Source organism: Quercus lobata, chromosome 6, assembly GCF_001633185.2.
Source record: "Quercus lobata isolate SW786 chromosome 6, ValleyOak3.0 Primary Assembly, whole genome shotgun sequence".
NCBI classification, from domain to species: Eukaryota; Viridiplantae; Streptophyta; class Magnoliopsida; order Fagales; family Fagaceae; genus Quercus; species Quercus lobata.
In genome coordinates this window covers 16,023,051-16,041,278 of record NC_044909.1, presented here as the reverse complement: position 1 = coordinate 16,041,278, position 18,228 = coordinate 16,023,051, and the positions used below count along the sequence as shown (strand labels likewise).

At 35.7% G+C, this 18,228-nt stretch overlaps 1 protein-coding gene across 3 annotated transcripts; it reads right to left on the bottom strand.

The window, feature by feature from the left end:
- Window positions 1-8,470: 8,470 nt before the first annotated feature.
- LOC115993630 (FHA domain-containing protein At4g14490-like) lies at window positions 8,471-15,643 on the bottom strand. 3 transcript variants are annotated; one of them, XM_031117576.1, is made up of 2 exons: window positions 14,157-15,643; window positions 8,471-8,487 (listed from the first exon to the last, which is right to left on the bottom strand). In XM_031117576.1, exon 1 carries the CDS (start codon window positions 15,528-15,530, stop codon window positions 14,181-14,183), a length of 1,350 nt encoding a protein of 449 aa, XP_030973436.1. In that variant the 5' UTR covers window positions 15,531-15,643; the 3' UTR covers window positions 8,471-8,487; window positions 14,157-14,180. The 3 variants fall into 3 exon arrangements, with proteins under 3 accessions (XP_030973436.1, XP_030973435.1, XP_030973434.1); XM_031117575.1 differs by lacking the exon at window positions 8,471-8,487 and adding an exon at window positions 10,830-11,057; XM_031117574.1 differs by lacking the exon at window positions 8,471-8,487 and adding an exon at window positions 11,914-13,408.
- Between the last annotated feature and the right edge of the window lie 2,585 nt (window positions 15,644-18,228).

Below are 18,228 nucleotides of genomic sequence, written 5' to 3'. Positions count from 1 at the left end.
TAAAAAACAGGAGGTAATAAGAGCAGGGGTGACATACCGAGTAAAATTAACGGACTCATGAAAGATGACAGTCTTAGCCAAAGCAAGATGACATGGGCAAAGTTCCCAAAATGACGAGTTCACTCTGATAATCAATAGCAGTAAAATAGAGGAAAATGAGGGGGGAGGCAAGGTATATATAAGGGAGTATATGCACAGAAGACGAGGTGACGCCCTCGTCCAGACGTGGAGTTAATTGATTTGCGCCATGTGTCCAAGCATTAAATAAAAGCTACTCGAGGAATTGCCCATAAATGATTTTCCCTCTCTCCTGAACAAAAGAAAATTAGTAAATAAAGTTCAAATCCATAACTCGTCAGCTTAAGCTTACAAAGCTATGGAGTAGGGAGCAGCTGGTAAGGATAAAATTGTAAATATGAACACTCACTGATGGAAAGGCGTAGACCAACATTCCAGACAAACCCGTCAGTTCTGTATCCATTGACACATGACAACAGTAGGGAGTCTACAACTCTAAGCTGACGGGGTCAACTTAGGGCGAAGATGGAAAGCTGACGCCACTAAGCTGAAGGGGGCGCACAAGATTGACGATTCTGGCTTAACCCTAACTTGATCTCCACGCATGCGTGTATAAGGAAATATCTTGTGCCCCACGCTCAGTGTTAATCAAAAAAGAATCCTACAAGGAAAGGATTCCACAAAATACGCTCATGAGGGCTCCTATAAGGAAAAGACTTCTAAACCAAGGAAGAGATGTCAACCCTCTACTACTATAAAAGCCCCAAAACCCTCACTAATCAAGGTACGCATAATTCAGCCCAGCTCTGGCACTCTAGAGTTGTAAAAAGTTCTAACTTGACCTTCGGAGGGTATTTGGACAGCACCACACCGATGCTCTCTATTAGGTCTTTTCTTTTTGTTATGCAGGTATTGTTTCGAGCACGTGAGGACCATGTGAATTACTGTTGATTTTTCAGCATCATCAATCTGCAACATCATTTGACCAAGAAAAGGGGATAGAACTAGAAATATAAAATTTTCCATGATAATTCATCGGTGTATATGTTGTATACATCCTACGTATTAAGGTTGTACCCCTATTTTCCTTTTAAGTGGCCATTTGGATACAAACGCGTCAGCGTTTGTGCTTGTGCTAGCGTTCTTTGTGTGGGTCCTGTGCACTGTTCACGGGACCCGCAAGTATGGATTTCAGTAAATTTTTCTTTAAAACTAGGTCCCACAGCACTATTCGCACATTTAAAAATTATTTTGCTACAGTGTTTTCAGTTTTCAATTTTCAGCAATAAGCGATATCTAAACAGACCCTAAATATAAAATTTTATTTATCAAAATGAACTGAAATGTATAAATTGGTACTTCTCTTCAATCAATAGGAATTGTGGCTTATGAAGAGCGTACATGGTCTTATTGCATACACTTTGGTTTTAGTTTAAAAGGCATAGGCTAGCAGTTTTGGAGTTGGCATGTTATTGTATGTTTATGTATTATCAAAAAAAAAAAAAGTTTAAAAAGCATAAGGATTTTGATACGGGGTTATATGTCCCCTGTGCTGTATCAATAAAGAAATGTTGATGCACCACGTGTGAACTCTTCCCACATTGACATAAATAATGGCCATGAGAGGTTTGGTAGGTATTTCTGCCTACACCTAACAGGTGTCTCATAGCTATTGGTTACCCCTCGCTTCTCAACCATCCCCAATTTTTTCTCTTAGGTCATGGATTTCTAAATTTTATTTATTTATTTTCTCCTCAAGTTAAGTCTTCAATAAAAAAAAAAAAATTTAAAAATACTGGATAGACAACACTTTTTTTTACATCTCATTCTTTTCTTCTTCTTTTTTCCGGAGATACATCTCATTCTTGAATCTATTAAAAATTTAGAATGGAATGATTATTTAGTTATTTCAATGCAAAGTGTGCAATAAATTGTGTGTGTATTAGTATTTATCCTATAAAGTAACGGGTAAGATTTATATTCAAGCACGAGTACTTGATGCAACACTGGATTAACACATGATTATTTTAGCATAGATGTCATACCTTTGTTGATTCTCAAAGGGCAGCTCAAGGCTTAGGCAAGTTAGGCTCCAATTTTTAAAATATTTTACCCTAAAAAAAGGCTCCATTTTATTATAAAAATACCTAAAATTATAGAATGATGTTAAAGATATTACAAATTTTTTGTGTCACCAATCAGAGAAAAAACAATTAAACATTCATTATTAAGTAGTTGAAACTCACCAATAGCGTCCATTACCACATCAAATCACATTTATTATTACATCTATTTATGTGTTTTATGTAGTAATTTTTTTTAGAAAAATTTTTATGTAGTAAGGTTTGTATTAATTTTAGCATTTTTCAAGATTATATGATAATAAGTAGTTTAAAAAAAATGATCGTGTACTATTTTTCTTAACTCTAAAATATTATACCAACAAAAACTCAACCCAATTGAAAATCATAAACTTTTTGGGGAAATACAATTATAATGATGGTATAATTTTTGTAAGCCAATATTTATTTAATTGATATTTAAATACAAAGCCCCAAATAAAATTATTGCCTTTGGCCCCCAATTAGCCGGCCTTGTTGATATCTTAATAAAGTTCTAATCTATATATATAAGTCCTTTGACACATTAATGGTTGTTTTAAAATTATATTATTAGGGCTTGTGTTCTAATTTTACAAGTATATCTGTCACACCAAAAACATCCTAATAGTAATGGTAACTAGGGTTGCCAATGGATTATTATTTTTGACACCATAACAAAATTTATTTTCAATGACGAAACTCATTTCGTCACTGTAGCCCCATTACTAAAAGTCCTGGTCACGAAAAATTTCGTCACTAAAAGTCCGATTTGATTTTTATATAAAAAACTTTTAGTGACGAAAACGTTTCGTCACTAAAACTATTTTTAAGAAAATTCAGGCACATATAGTGACGAAAATTTTCGTCACTAAAACCATTTCTTACAAAATTTTGCTATATTTAGTGACGAAATTTTCGTCACTAAAACAATTTTTTGTTGCTATATTTGTGACGAAAAAATTCGTTACTAAAACTTATTTTCTGTTTTTATTTTTTTTAGGGCTTTGATATTAACATGTAACATGTCATTACATTATTAAAACCTCACATTTGAATAACACATTTATTTTAACAACAAATTTATAAAAAAAGGTCCATACATTCCACAAGTAAAAAATAAAACAAGTATCCAATTCAAACTCCTTCCATACAATAATTGTTTGCATTACATACAATAACTCTACCTAAACCCAATTTTAGAACTAACGGAAGATATCCTCATATGTCTTCAAGTAATACCAAAAGCCACCAATAAGAAATCTGCACAAATATAAAAACAATACTTTGTTAAAATCGTAAAGTAAAAACATTAACTATGTTATAAGAAACATTTCTAACAATGCATTAAGAGTAACCACACCAATAAATTAAAATCACAACTCCTAATGTATAAGTTGTAGAAAGCAAATAAAGTATTAACCAAAAAATGTTTTAACTTGAAGTTGAACTACCCCCATAAGTAAGAGCATCGTCATAACCCTTGCTCCTCAAAAAGTTAAGAATATTCTTTTGGACCTCATCTTGCTTAGTTCGTGCATCTTGGTCCTTAGCTCGCTCCTCTTGATCTCTAGCTCTTGCCTCTTTGAGCTCAATTATCTCATTTTCTAACCGTTGGATATACTCTACCAATGAATTAAAGGAAGCGGTGGTTACTAGAGAAGAGGAAGGTCTCATGCCAAGTCCTTTTACAATACTGGACTTCTTCTTAAACACCAAGTTTGAGATCTCCTCGTGTGTAAGGGGAATTGCATTAGGATCTTGATAATGATCCGCTTGCACTTTGAGAATATTTTCCTATCATTTGAAAGAGAGAAAAAAACAAACAATCACAACATTAATACTACATATGTTATAACTTTACAAACATGATAGGGATGGAATGATACACATACATATATCGTTTCATCCTTAGGGTGTATCCACATATTTGTATTTGGATTGAAATGAACATCTTTGAAGATTTTTGTCAATTCAGGAACTTGACCATCATTATTATTTGTCTGATTAATTAACATTCAAGTGTTAGATAGATATACTTAATTAATCACAACATGCAATATACTAAGGTTTAAGAAAATGAAAAAATACGCACCTCCTCATCAACCTTAACAGCAAGTGCCTTTGTCCCACATCTATGTTTGCCTTTAGTTTTGTTCCTATTTTTAGAGTTCTTTCTTGATTTTTTCTAATAAACAACATTCAAGATATTTATTAGATCATGAATAAAACATTATACATTTACTTTATCTAAAAATTAATCTAATCAATTGACAATATAATATTGTAAACATTGGATAATAATAATATACGCATAAATAATTTACCAGCCAATCCTCATTGGTCCATCTCCCATCAATGAGTTCAGTCCACTGCTTCTCCGTGGCATTCATTTGCGGGTGGCTTCTTGCATAGTCAGCACCATGAGATTGTTTGAGCTTTTTATAAGCCTGATACAACTTGTGGGAGTTGGAACTCAATAATCTTCCACATTTTGTATTTAATGTTTTCGTTACCAAGTTAGAATCTCCTTCTAGCTCAAACTGATCCTGTAAAATGAAGTGTATATGTATTATAAAAATATTATTATATGAATTAGACAAGTTAGACGTTATCAATGTAAATTTACTGCAATATTTTGAAGCACCACATCTCTAGTAGCAGCATCAACATTTTTCCAATTTTTCACATTTTAACTGGACAAATAACTTTGCACTTGTACGCCAACGTGATTTACAAGCTTGCATGCATTCTTCCCAATAGGAGCATCATACTCTAAAGCTATACGTACTGGCAACTTACCACTTTTTTCAATAAGTGCCCGTACTGCTATACCACGTGTTGCTCAACGGGTAGTTCTGCTAGCAAATCCTATTTAAACATTATTAATGTTAAAAAATTATACATTCCATGTACATTATAGCTAAATTAAGTGAAGTATAATCTCAATAGTAAAAACAGGGTGCAGTTGTAATTAAGTATGTTCTATGTAATTACCAGTCATGCTAGTTAATGTACCGGTAGTCTGCGCCTCCGCACTAGAAGAACTTTGGGCTGGAGGATTTGCTTCAGGAGGTGTTTTCGTAGATTGGACCGTAGATCGGACTACCGAGATAGATGCCTCACCTCGCGAGCGTGTAAGTCGTCCTAGTGCCATCTATAAGTAACATACATATAATGGAACAACAAAGTCATTACAAGTAATGGAACAATAAAGTTATTATCATCTATTGTACCCTATGGAACATCTATTATACCTTATGGATTACAGAATTAGATGACTCATCGTCACCAATAGGTGGTACATAATCATCACTACCACAACACTAACTCTACTTCTTTTCCCTTTTGCACAATTGGACTGAGTAGAATCCTTTAAAGAAGTTGAAATGTGCTTCAATCCCAAAGCATCAATTATCTTTTGGTTTTGCCTCATTCTATCCAATCTTGTCATCTCATACCTCGGTATATTACGAGTGTATTTGACCTTTTTGGGCATTTTTTGAAACAATGTATTGACATGAAAAATAAGTACAATTGCTACTAACTTAACATCAAGCAATTCACAAGTGCAAAATTTAAACACAATTGCTACTAACTTAACACAACAAATGACAACATCAATATCCATATCAAGTTCAAGATAAGTACAAAACATCTCAATAACAATTACTACTAACTTTATATATCATAGTCTACACCATTATCCATATCAAGCAATTCACAAGTACTAAATTTCAACATAATTACTACTAACTCAACACAACAAAGGACCACATTAATATCCATATCAAGTTCAAGACAAGTACAAAACAATTGCTACTTAGACAATCATAAAACTTTAAGACAAGCACACAACATTTAAGACAATTGTTATGAACTCTACATATTATAATCCATATCAAGATCAACATCAGGTATGTCATTCTCTTTATTTTCATTAGCATCTCTTGAAGTTCCACCTTCAAGAACAACCTCAGTTTCAACATCACCCATACAATAGTCAATAATATTGTCCTCAACATTGATAGAGACAACATCAACAATCGCTTCTTGTTGGAATGCGTCACTATCTTCTGTATTATCATTGGATTCTCCACCCCCGACTTCCGGGACATCAAACACTCCCCTGTGTTGGATGGATTGCACAATCTTCCAAGGTTCACCCAATTTGGTATCTTAAAGGTAAAAAACTTGTCTCGCTTGACTAGAAAGTATAAAAGGGTCATTTTCATACCACCGACTTGTAACATCAATGCTTGTGCAGTGTGCATCAATTCTTATCGTTCTCCTTCGACCATTGGTACTAGTATTGTACCAATCACACTAGAACAAAACAACTTTATGGCAAAACATATACTCGAATTCCCAAATTTTGCACACATGACCATAGAAGTCGTGCATTTCTCCCTCATGATCCCCTTCGGTACATACACCACTATTTTGGGTCACACAACGATTGTCTAGGTCCCTTGCATGGAACTTTACACCAGTGACCATACAAACTGTATATTCCTTCACATGTGGCTTAGGACCATTTGCTAATGACCATAACTATTTAGTAGCTTTTGGTGACTCGTTAACTTTCAATCTATTCATCTATAATGACATACAACAAGTGATATTAATTAGTAATAAGCAATGAAGAAACTTTTAAATGTTTAATTTTTATTAGTGTGTGATTAAATTTCAAATGTCTTACACGTTCTCTGAACCAGTTGGGAAACTCTTGTCGTTGGATTTGAGTTATGGCTTCTCCAGTAGGATTATGCAATGTGCTTTTGTGTTCACTGTTAAAAATAAGGTAATTTATTTTCAACTAAGCATTGCAGATAATATTCAAAATTTGATCAAATAATATATGCATATAAAATCACATACTTTAAATAAGGCTCTAGCTCAGGACTATTGTACAACAAGTACCAATGAGCAGTATCAAGCAATGCACGAGACAAGTTGCCATCATTCCGCCTACCACCTGTATCTAGCTCATGAAGTGCTTACAATGAATTTATAGCGCCTCCAAAGAAACCCTAATGCTATAAAAAATAAATAATTTGCAATGATTTTATGGTGCCTCCAAAGAAACACTAATCTAGTAAGTTGAAATTTTTTAATATACCTATACCATAAGTGATAGGCCTTTAGACTAGAGACCAATAGCCACTACCACACATGGGTGTGGCTTGATGGTGGAAGTTATTGTCCCAGCACTCAAAGAGGAGCGAATCGAATGATAGCCTTAGCAAGGACTGTGTGGTACACGTGGTATTACCTATTGTCGTCACATGGTGTGGGGTCGATGAGGCCATACTGGAGACCCCCTTTTTTTATTCAGCCAAAAAAAAAAAAAAAAAGGACCAATAGGCAATAGCCACTATCTCTATGATTATCCAGAAGGGATAAATTGTATAATCTTGTCCCGTACGGTATGAATCATGAAGTGTGCCTCTTGAATCTAACATACTTTATTTAATTGTTATTACAGGTTTCAGACCCATGGTTTGCTGTGTTTGTAACAATTTACATGTCCTCCCTTTTCCAGCACTTATATGAGGTCCTCTCAAGTGATGGCTCAACTAAGGATTGGTGGAATGAGCAAAGAATATACATAATAGGGTCAATTTCGGGGTGCTTATTTGGATTTTTGGACGCCATCATGAAGTGTTTAAGCAAAAAGAATGTGAATTTAAGCTTAACAAATAAAGCTGTTGACAAAGAAAAGCTTGAGAAATATGAAAAAGGTAAATTTGATTTCGAAGGGGCTGCCATGTTCATGGTACCCTTGTTTATATTGGTCATATTAAATATTGTTTGCTTCTTCTGTGGAGTAAGAAGAGTGACAATTGAGAAGAATTTGGAGGAGATGTTTGGACAAGTTTTCCTTTCATTCTTCTTTCTAATTCTCAGTTATCCGATTCTTGAAGGGCTGGTGTTGAAAAGTAAGGGAAAACAGTAAGTTATTCGAAACACTTTCTTCGGGAGATTTTAGAATGTGGAGAAAAGTAGTTCAAGGTCTCTGGTACAAACCATTTTACAATGTAAAATCTGTATTCCATGTTGGAAATAATTGTAGGAAATAATTTAATTTTGTGATTAAGTAAATAAGAACATAAAAATATTTAAAAACAATACTTATAAATAGATTTTTTATACAAGTTCAACAAATGGATTTCTGTAAAACAAATAAAAATACTCACTGACTACAACAATGCTAGTATTCGAAACTATCTCATTAAGATAGATTTTTTCCCCTCAAAATTGGGTCTTCAAATCTTTTAGTCGTCTATCTTGATACATTAGCAATTGTTGGGTGCACATGCACCGTAGTCCAGCCCATGAAGAACAAAAGCCCAAGTGATGAAGACACCTATATCAAGTTGAAATAAGAGATCATGGTCAGTTTGTACTTTGTGTGTTTCTAGGAGTCCAACCGCATCTAATCACTACTCTTTAATGAGTTTGTGATAGGCTTGAATAGCAAGGAGTCCTAATTCCTTGCAAAGTACTATACGTGGTGTACCAAGATTCCTACTCCTAATTGATTGAAGAGTGTGAGGGCATGCTTTTATATAAAAGGCATGCGTGTGTTGCTAAAATTTGGTACACACAAGTGAATTGAGAGAGCAGCCAAAAGCAAGTCACTTAGAGAAAGAAGACAGCCAAGAGAGAGAGCTGTGCAGGGAGAAGAAAAATAAAAAAAAAATTAAAAAAAAAAAAAAAGTAAAGTGTTGTCACATTTGAGAAAGATAATTAGTGTGTGTGAGAGCTAGGGCTGTCCACGGGTCAGTCCGGGTTGGGTTTGTGCTCAACCCGGAACCAACCCAATCACTTCAAGACCCGCTGTCGACCGGTGAACGGAGTCGGTTCGGGTGGTGGATTTTCACCGGGTTCATATCGGTCCTCGGTCGGTTTCGGGTTGTGCAAAAATCTGCCGAATTTCGCCAAAAATCGCCGGATCTGGCAAGACTTGACCTGATCTTGATGAGATCTCGACGATCTCCAAGAGATCAGGTCGATCTCAGCAAGATCTGGCCGGATCTCGATGAGGTCTCGGCATATCGAACAGAAAATGGGTGATTTTCCTTCTAGTTCAGGTCAGATCTCAACAGATTGGACAGAAAATGAGCGATTTTCGGTCAGATACAGTCGGGTCAGTTAAATATCGATTTCTCAGCCTCGAACCCGCCAACTGACCCGCTGTTTTCGGGTTCAGGGAGCAGAGACCCACCGCTGACCCGTCATCGGTGTCGGGTCGGTCGGTTCTCGGGCCGAATCGAACGATTTGGGCGGGTGGGTCGAGTTCTGGATCTGGCTGGACACCCCAAATGAGAGCAAAGAAAACAATAGAGATTTTTTCTTTAGCCATGAGACATACACAAAAAAACTATTGTAATTGATTTGATATAGTGAAATTATTCGGAATTTGTCCCGTGGTTTTTCCCTTCAAAGAGAAAGGGTTTTTCACGTAAATTTTTTGTTCTTGTGCGTGATTGTTATTTTGAATTGCTAATATTGTTGATAATATTATTTGGGACCCTACAGCAATAAACAAAAAGAAACACAAACAATATTAATCTAAATGCTTAGCAAACAAAATTGTGTATCTTTATTTCTCATAGACTCTATGCTTGAGAATTAATTATAGGAAGAAAAACTATCTAGAATGAAAATTAACTACGAAAAAAAAATCTAGAATGAATGAGAGACGAAATATTTATAGACACACAAGTAGCTCAACCTAATTCGACTTGACTTGGTGTAGGTAGGCGGAAAGCATATAAACTCATAAAATGTCTAATTCCTTTTCAATGTGGTACTTAAGGATTTCACCAATTAAATTCATCTTCAAATGGGAATTGTATATATAGGAGTCAATTTCTCATTTACTCCTTAATGGCTTTGGCCATGTGACCACATGACCTGAATTTCCTGACAAGGAGTACTCACTGCAAAAAACATGTGGGTCCCAGTTTTACCTTAGCTCAAAGTTAGCCACCTAAACACTTGCAAACCACATTTATCTAACAATCCTCCACATTGAATGAAAATTGAGAAAACACAATACAAATGTTTATGCAGACAGAAAGAGTAGAAGAAAGTCATTGTATCAAGATATATATATATATATATATCTTTTAGCCTTGAACCTTCCTCCATGAAAGATTATCAAATATATTGGCTAATAAGTGAACATGATGTCTTGAAGTGTTCAATCGTTTGTGTATACTAAGATAATAAAATTCACACAACTCCTTTTTTAACATAGTTCGTTCTTTATGATTGTGTTCAATTTGACCTTGACCAACTCTTGATTTTCATAAAGTGCTATAGAGGATTCAGTTGTGAAACTCTCATAGAATTGGCCAAATTCACACTTATATAGGTGAATTCTTATTAAGAGTATTTTACTATACTCCACTTGGATTTCTAAGATATAAGAATCATGGTTTTAAAAACCGGTACGGTGAAAGAACCGAAAAATGAGCAAATTATCGATTTTATGGTCGGATCGGGGTCCGACCGATGGTCGAACCGATGATGTCATAAATAATTTAATTAATATTTATTTAAATTATATAAATAATTAATAATTTTTTTAATATACTAAAAACATAATTAAGCTCATGGCTAGCTCATCACAAAGAGTTCACTCCCACACATTTACTGATTTACAACATTTATCAACAAGTCATTGAAAGCCCATCAAAAAACTCCTCCTCCAATTAGGCAATTACAGGGAAAAACAATTAACAATTTATACAAAATGGTGACTTGGCTTATCATTCACATTCTATTCTATTCAACAGATACACATTCATATTCTATTCAACAGACTCAACAATTTATACAAAATGGTGACTTGGCTTATCATTCTCCCTGCTTTGCTTCAAATCCACCCAAGTTACCATCCAACCCCAACCACAAAAAATGTAGAACCTGAGATGAAGCCGAGAAAAAAAAAAAAAAAAAAAACAGAACAGAGAAAAGAAAATTATCAAAATCAAAATCAAGTAATCAAAATCAAAAGAAAAGAATGTTACCTGATGAAGCCGAGAAGCAAGAGCAGAGCACTTTAGAGGGCGAGGGCGAGAGTCGCAAGACCGAGAACCCGTGAGGATGAGAAGGAAAAAACCCAAAAAGAAAAAAAAAAAAAAAAAAAAAAAAAAAAAAAAAAAAAAAAAAAAAACCCAGTACTTCAAACCCGTGAGGATGAGAGTGTGAGCTTGAGTGAGGCGGAGAGGAGGAAAAATGTTTGAGGCGGAGAGGGCGAGGCAGAGAGGAAGATAGTGTGAGCTTGAGTGAGGCGGAGAGGGCGAGGCAAAGGGCAGAGAGTGTGAGCGATGAGGTGCAGAGGCAAAGAGAGTGAGGCGGAGAGGGCGAGCTGTGAGCGGCGAGGCATAGAGGCTGTGATCGGCAAGGAAGAGGCTGTGAGCGGCGAGTTCAATGAGTTGAGCTTGGGTGCGGCGGAGAGGGCAAGGCAGAGATAGTGAAAATGACAAAATGAGAGTGAGATTCAGATTCTTAGGTTAGTCTTTAGGCTGGGAAAGGACAAAAAATAAATAACCGATCAGTAACCGGTTTAACCGTGCCGGTTTCCGATTTTTCGGTTGAACCGGATGGTTTTTACTATTTCGCGGTTTTTATGTTAATTTCGGTTTTTTAACATAACCGGACCGGATTGATGACCGGTTCCCGATTGAACCGGTCGGACCGGCCGATCCGGTCCAGTTTTTAAAACTATGATAAGAATCATTAAAATAAAAATTTATCCTGAATATCGCTTGTAGACATCATTATTTCATCATTGGACAATGGATAGGAGATGCTATCTCCATAGTGATAAAACTAGTCTCCACAGTTCCTTTGAACCTAGATCTTGGGATCTCTAATCAGTTAGATAGGGTTGCCATCATGGAACTTTTAGGTCATAGGCTTTAAACCCATTCCTTTTGATGAGCATATTTACTTGTTCTCTACTCAAATCTTTGGTTAAAGGATGATCCTCTATATTATCTTTTGACTTTATTTAGTTAATGGAGATAATTCCATTTAAGAGCAATCGTCTCATGATTTATATCTACGAAATATATGTTGAGACTTACCATTGTACATACAACTTTGTGCTCTACCAATTGCTGATTTGCTATAACAATGTATACAAATGTGAGACACAAGTTTCATCCACATTGGCATATCATCCAAAAAATGATGAAGCCACTCTACATCTTAACTTGCTTTATCCAATGAGATAAATTTTAATTCCGTTGTGAACTTGGCAATACATGCTTGTTTAGAAGATTTCCAAAATATAGTTGTACAAACAAGTGCAAACACATAACCCCTCTGACACGTGTGACAGTAATAATTGATAGATTACCTATTGTCCAAAAAGTTTAAGATGTTAGGAAATGATGAATCTCTTCATTTAATTATAATTCTAACACTGCCTTCACGTATGGGGTTAAAACCCGCCCTTAATAAGTGAGGTCCAATACATGAGACTATCACTGAGATATTGCACTTGAAAGGGAGGGGAAAATCGTGTAGCACTTATCTTGAAAAATTAGTTCCTCCTAATTCGAAGGGGATATCGTCAAGCCCCTTTTTTGTAGTGTAGCTAATCCGTCATACATTAATGTGTTTTAGGCCCTTTGCACCCGTTGTGGATGGATTTGTATAATTTATTTGGCAAAACGCCCAAAAAATAGACTGTAAACTTCATGTAAGCATAAATACTGCTATTCTTTCACTTGCACAGCTCTGTAGTCTTCACTGCAACCTTCCTAAGCTTCAGTCCTTCTCAATAGTATCAGAACACAAGGAATCTGAAGAAATATTTCCATCAGCTTTTATCTTCTTTGAAGACCCATAGTTATCATATTTTCCATTCCTAGACGCAGTTCCCACCATATCAGCCGACACATCTCTAACAATGTCTGAGAAATTGGTCCTTCCAATTCCATTTTCTCCCATATCTAACTCCAAATTTGTTTCAGGTGTTTGTGTCTCCTTAGATGCAGCACAAAATAGCATTTGGGACACTTTTGAACTACCTTTGCCTTGACGCACCATCAATTAAAAGTTAAAACCTAGCTTCTCAAGTGTTCAAGCCCCCACATCAAAGCCCAAATTATTTCAGCAGAGTTAACTAATGACACATGACGTCCACTATTAACCAGAAGGTCCAGAAGAGTACATGGTCCATGGTAGAAAGACCTGGTAGGATTGTTTTATAGAACTTTCATATCTATTAGCAGCACTTTCAATATGTGGGATACTTCTAAGACCTACATGCATAAGATTTTGAATCATGGTATAGAAAACTTAGTCTTCAGTGATCACCAGGGCTCCAAAAAAAAATTTATACCAAGCAATTGGACTCGGCATATAGAGTATGACATCCAGAATTAATATTGCATACGAAATCCATACAATCAATGGAAGCATGATATGCTAATTAAAATATGACTGTAAATTTATCATTTTATAATTTTAGAACACACTAATAGATTAACAAAATAGTATACTTATCAACAAGAAGAAGAAAAAGATGAACAAAATAGTATCAAATTGATTTCTCTCCTTACAGCCCAAAACAATTCAACTTGTGACTTGTATTACACTCATTAGATTCAAAAACAACATGCACAGCAGCAACAGAATTTGGGAAAGTTTTTACATGTCCAAACCATCCTGTTGAAATACCAGTCTTGTTAGGACCTGAAGGGCCTTGAAAGAACCTCGTGTGTTCCAGATAAACATGCACAGCCATCTCATTGATCCAAAGATTATCTAATACATTCATACGTATGTGCCTAAATTTGTACATTGAAAACATCTAAACACCTAAATATATTTCCCAATAGCCTTGACACTCCTTTAACAAGACCAATGACTACAAGCCCACCAACAAAAATAACATTGTATCATCCAAAATAGAAATAGATATGAATGCATAGCTCAGATACAATTCTAAGGCAACATACAATACATAATTCAAAAAATAAAGCCATTAAGCTATGAGCTATCAATTACCAGATAACCGAGCCACTTCTCCCTCTATCCAACCAGAACTTTGCCCTTCGCTTTCCTCTGCTCCAACATATATTCATGAACTCGCTCGGCTTTCTTTCTCATACCTACAATCATCTCCTCAGTCGCGTCAATGATCTGTTTTGGCAAATGAAGCTCCAAATAATTGAACCACTCCCCGAGCGTCCCCTTCTCCAAATCAAACCCCTCCTCAACACCACAACCACCCTCACTTTCCACCTTATTATCATCACCAACATCAATTTCAACTTTTTCTTCCAAATTTATTTCCTCCACATTCTCCAATTCCTCAACACCACATTCACCCTCATTTTCCACCTTATCATCATCAACAACAACTACATTCACAGCCGCACCTTCATCAACATCAATTACAGCTTTTTCATCATAATTCGTCTCCTTTGCATTCTCCAACTCATCAACTAGATTACAATCAAGCAGCTCTTCACGTAAATTCTTCCTCGTTGGCCTGCCTCGCTTCTTTTTACCTTTAACCTCCACTTCTGCACACTCTACTCCAGAATTCTCCGGAATCTTCTCTAGCATTGAATCCGAAACCACATTCTTCACATTCCGAGTTCGCCGCGTGCCTGTTTTCTGCCCTGGTTTATCTTTCTCCGATTCAAGACCAATTTCCTCTGTTTCTTCACTCTTCAAAACCCTAGCTTTCCTCGAAGGAGCTCTTCTTCGATTGTCCAAATCCTCAATTTTCTCATCGCATTTAGCTTCTTCGCTCTCTTTCAAAACCCTGCCCATCCGGCCACGATTATCTGCTGCTGGTTCCACAATTTCAGGAACACCATTCCGGACTTCCTCTTCTTCTCCTTCATAACTCTTCAAAACCTTAGCTTTTCTCGGAGGAGCTCTCCTCCGATTCCTAGTGTCCAAAACCTCGCCTTTCTCAGCTTCTTCTGCCTCTTTCAAAACCCTACCTCTCCGGCCGCGAATCTCTGAAACCTGTTCCACGGAAACTGCCTGGGCGGCTCGGCGCCTAGGGTTCCGTCTGAGTTGGCTCTCATCGTGGCTGGAAACGATGTTGACAAGGATGGAAGTGTACTCGCCGATCTTGATAGAATCGCCGTCGGAGAGATCGTGAGGCGTGTTTGGTTGTAGCTTGGTTCCGTTGAGGATAGTACCGTTTGAGGAGTCGAGGTCGCGGAGGATCCATTTGGGCGATCCGGATCCGGATGAATAATCGATAGAGAGGTGGTTGGAAGAGATGCCGGAGTCTTTGATAGGGAGGTTGTTGCCGCGGACGATGCGGCCGATTCGGATGTTGGATCCGGGTTGGTATTCTATGGACTCGCCTTTGCGTGGGCCTTGGACCATTACGAGCTTCAGAGCTGGGGGCTCCATTGTTTGAATTGAAGAGGGTTGTCTTGTGAAGTTTGAAAGTAGTAGTGAGCAAGCTCTCTGAGTCCGGGCAATGTCAAGACTCAAAGCTTCAAAATTGACCAAATTTGAATTATAGCTACGCGGGCTGCTTTGTGTAAATGCATTTCACCCCATCAAAAAAATAAATTTTTTTTTTTTTTTTTTTGGCATGTTATTTTCGGGTTACAATTAGTATAGCCCATTCCGTCAATTTACTAAATAGACAGTGACCCTATAATATAGTGATTAAAATGAAATTTTTGCCTTTTTTTTTTTTTAATGAAATAATCTTTATAGTTAAATTATTGAGTTTGCCCCACATTCCCTTAAAAGTTATCATGGTCTTATCTAAAAAAAAAAAATTATTATGACTTTTAAATGGAATTTTTGGTGTACCTTTGTAGTAAAACATATGTTCTTCTCCCTTGTGTGTGCTTCAAAAAAAAAAAAACACTATTGAGTACAATCATTAAAATCACCCCTAAAAAATTTCTCCACATGCCGTGTAGATTAGAGTAATGCATTTTCTGCCAATGAAATCCAAGGGGATTCAAGTGGAATAATTTAAAATGGGACAAATCAACATGTGAATAAATTGGGGTAATGAGGTCAAACGGAATTTCATAATATTTTTTCTCAATAAATTACCCATAAAAATGATTGCATTTCATCTAAAATTGCAATGCATTGGGTTGAAATCAAATTTTTTGCTCATTTTAGCATTGTCACATAAACATGCATGTTCATGCATAATAGCAATGTTTATACATTCTTAGGGATTGGAACATTCTTGGTGTAAAACTTTATGATATGTTTAAGTTTAATTTTCTCTTATTTATGTTTGTTTTATTACATTAATAGTTGAGGATAAGGAGATTTAAATCCTAACTATTTGTTGGAAATACAAGAAGTGTCAAACAATTAAGGTACAAGCCTTTTGGCTTCTTTGATTCATGCTTATGTGGTTCTTAGAGTTAAATTATTTGATCATTATTTCTTGTCAATTTTAATTTGTGTAGTGAATTATAAATATGAAATACCCAAATTTATTTTTATTTATTTATATGTTATGCCTAAACTAATTGTATGATACATGTGTAAGTCTATTTATATTGGTCATTGTACCCTATAAGTTTGGTTTTAGAACCAAGGAGGGTACATATCACATTCACTAATTCACGATCTATAACTTTAATCTATGAACTTAGTTTAAGAAACCTAGATTTAGCCATAATATTCTCTTTTATTAGATTGTAACTAGAAAAATAAGTGAAGATTCGTCTTCACTCTTCAAGCTCCACTTAGAGAGATGTCTTCACTCTTTAAGCTATGCTGAAATAAGTAATATCCAACAATCACAATAAATTTCCCATTAATATGAAACACGTCACAATCTATTGCATTTTAGAGAACTTTAGAGAAATGAGAACTTTGAAGGACCTTTTTTTTTTTTTTCTTTTTACAAATGAGGGTATTCAAATCTCTTTTAGCATCTGAATATTCCCCCATGCATATGCAACTTTGAAGGCTATTGATTGCTCCCATTTTGAACCTATGAGAGTGACAAGGTCTTCTATCCCTTTGAGACAAAAGATGAGAGATATTTTTGTTCATCCATTCTACATAATGCATGGTCTACATTAGCGATTTAGAGTATTCACAACAATGGTTGTAAAATCACTCAAAAGTTATTTCACCAACTTAAATCATTAAAATCATGCAACATTGAAGCTACTATATCTAAAAAAAATTTACCATTTAGCTTCAATGAACTTTTACTAGTAAGTTTTCATGGTAGCAATCGATATTTTGTATTTTAATGGGTTTTGTTGTCTCTCTCCTCAATCATTCTCTCACTCTCACTCTCTCCTTTGTTTTCCTTGCCTCTTTTTCTCATCCCTCTCTCTCTCTCACTCGCTCTCTGGTGATCCAATCAAGATGGCAATGGTGGTGGTTCAATTGTGGTTTATGGGTCACAATGGCAATGGTTCGGTTACAATTCGTGGATCATAATGGTGGTGGTTTGTTGGTCCAGTTTGGATCATTAAGTCGTGAGTCATGATGGTGATGTAGTTGTGGATCACAATTTGAATCATTGGGTTGTGGGTCAGAATTTTGTTTTTGTTTTTGTTTTTTTCCTGGGTGGTGGTGGTAATGCAGTTGTAGGTTTGGTGGTAAATGACAGTGGCAATTGTTGGCTAGTTAGGTTGTAATGATCTTTGGGTTGTGGTGGTAGGTGTGGCTATTGTTGTTGGTTAGTTGGGTTGCGGTGGTGGTTGTAGTTGTTTCTTGTGGTAGCTGTTTGGGTAGTGGTTGGTCCTATCATTTGGACGGATTTTGTTTTCTTCCCAATTTGGCAAAAAAAATGTAAAGGGGGAGGGGGGGGTGTTGATGGGATTTTTTTTTTTTTTTTTTTTTTTACTTTAACGTACGATTAGTTCTCTTTAATAAACTTAAAACAATTTTCAATTTTTATTATTAGTTTTGACAATTTTTTTTTTTTTAATGTAACAAAGATTTGAGAATAAATTTATACAAGCTATATTTTTTATTCCCTTATTTTTCTTATCAACCAAATAAAAGAGTTTTTCATCCTTTCACTTTTCCATCCTCCAACCAAACACACAAGTAGGAAAACTAAATCTTTTTTATTCCCTCTTTTTTTCATCCCTTCACCATT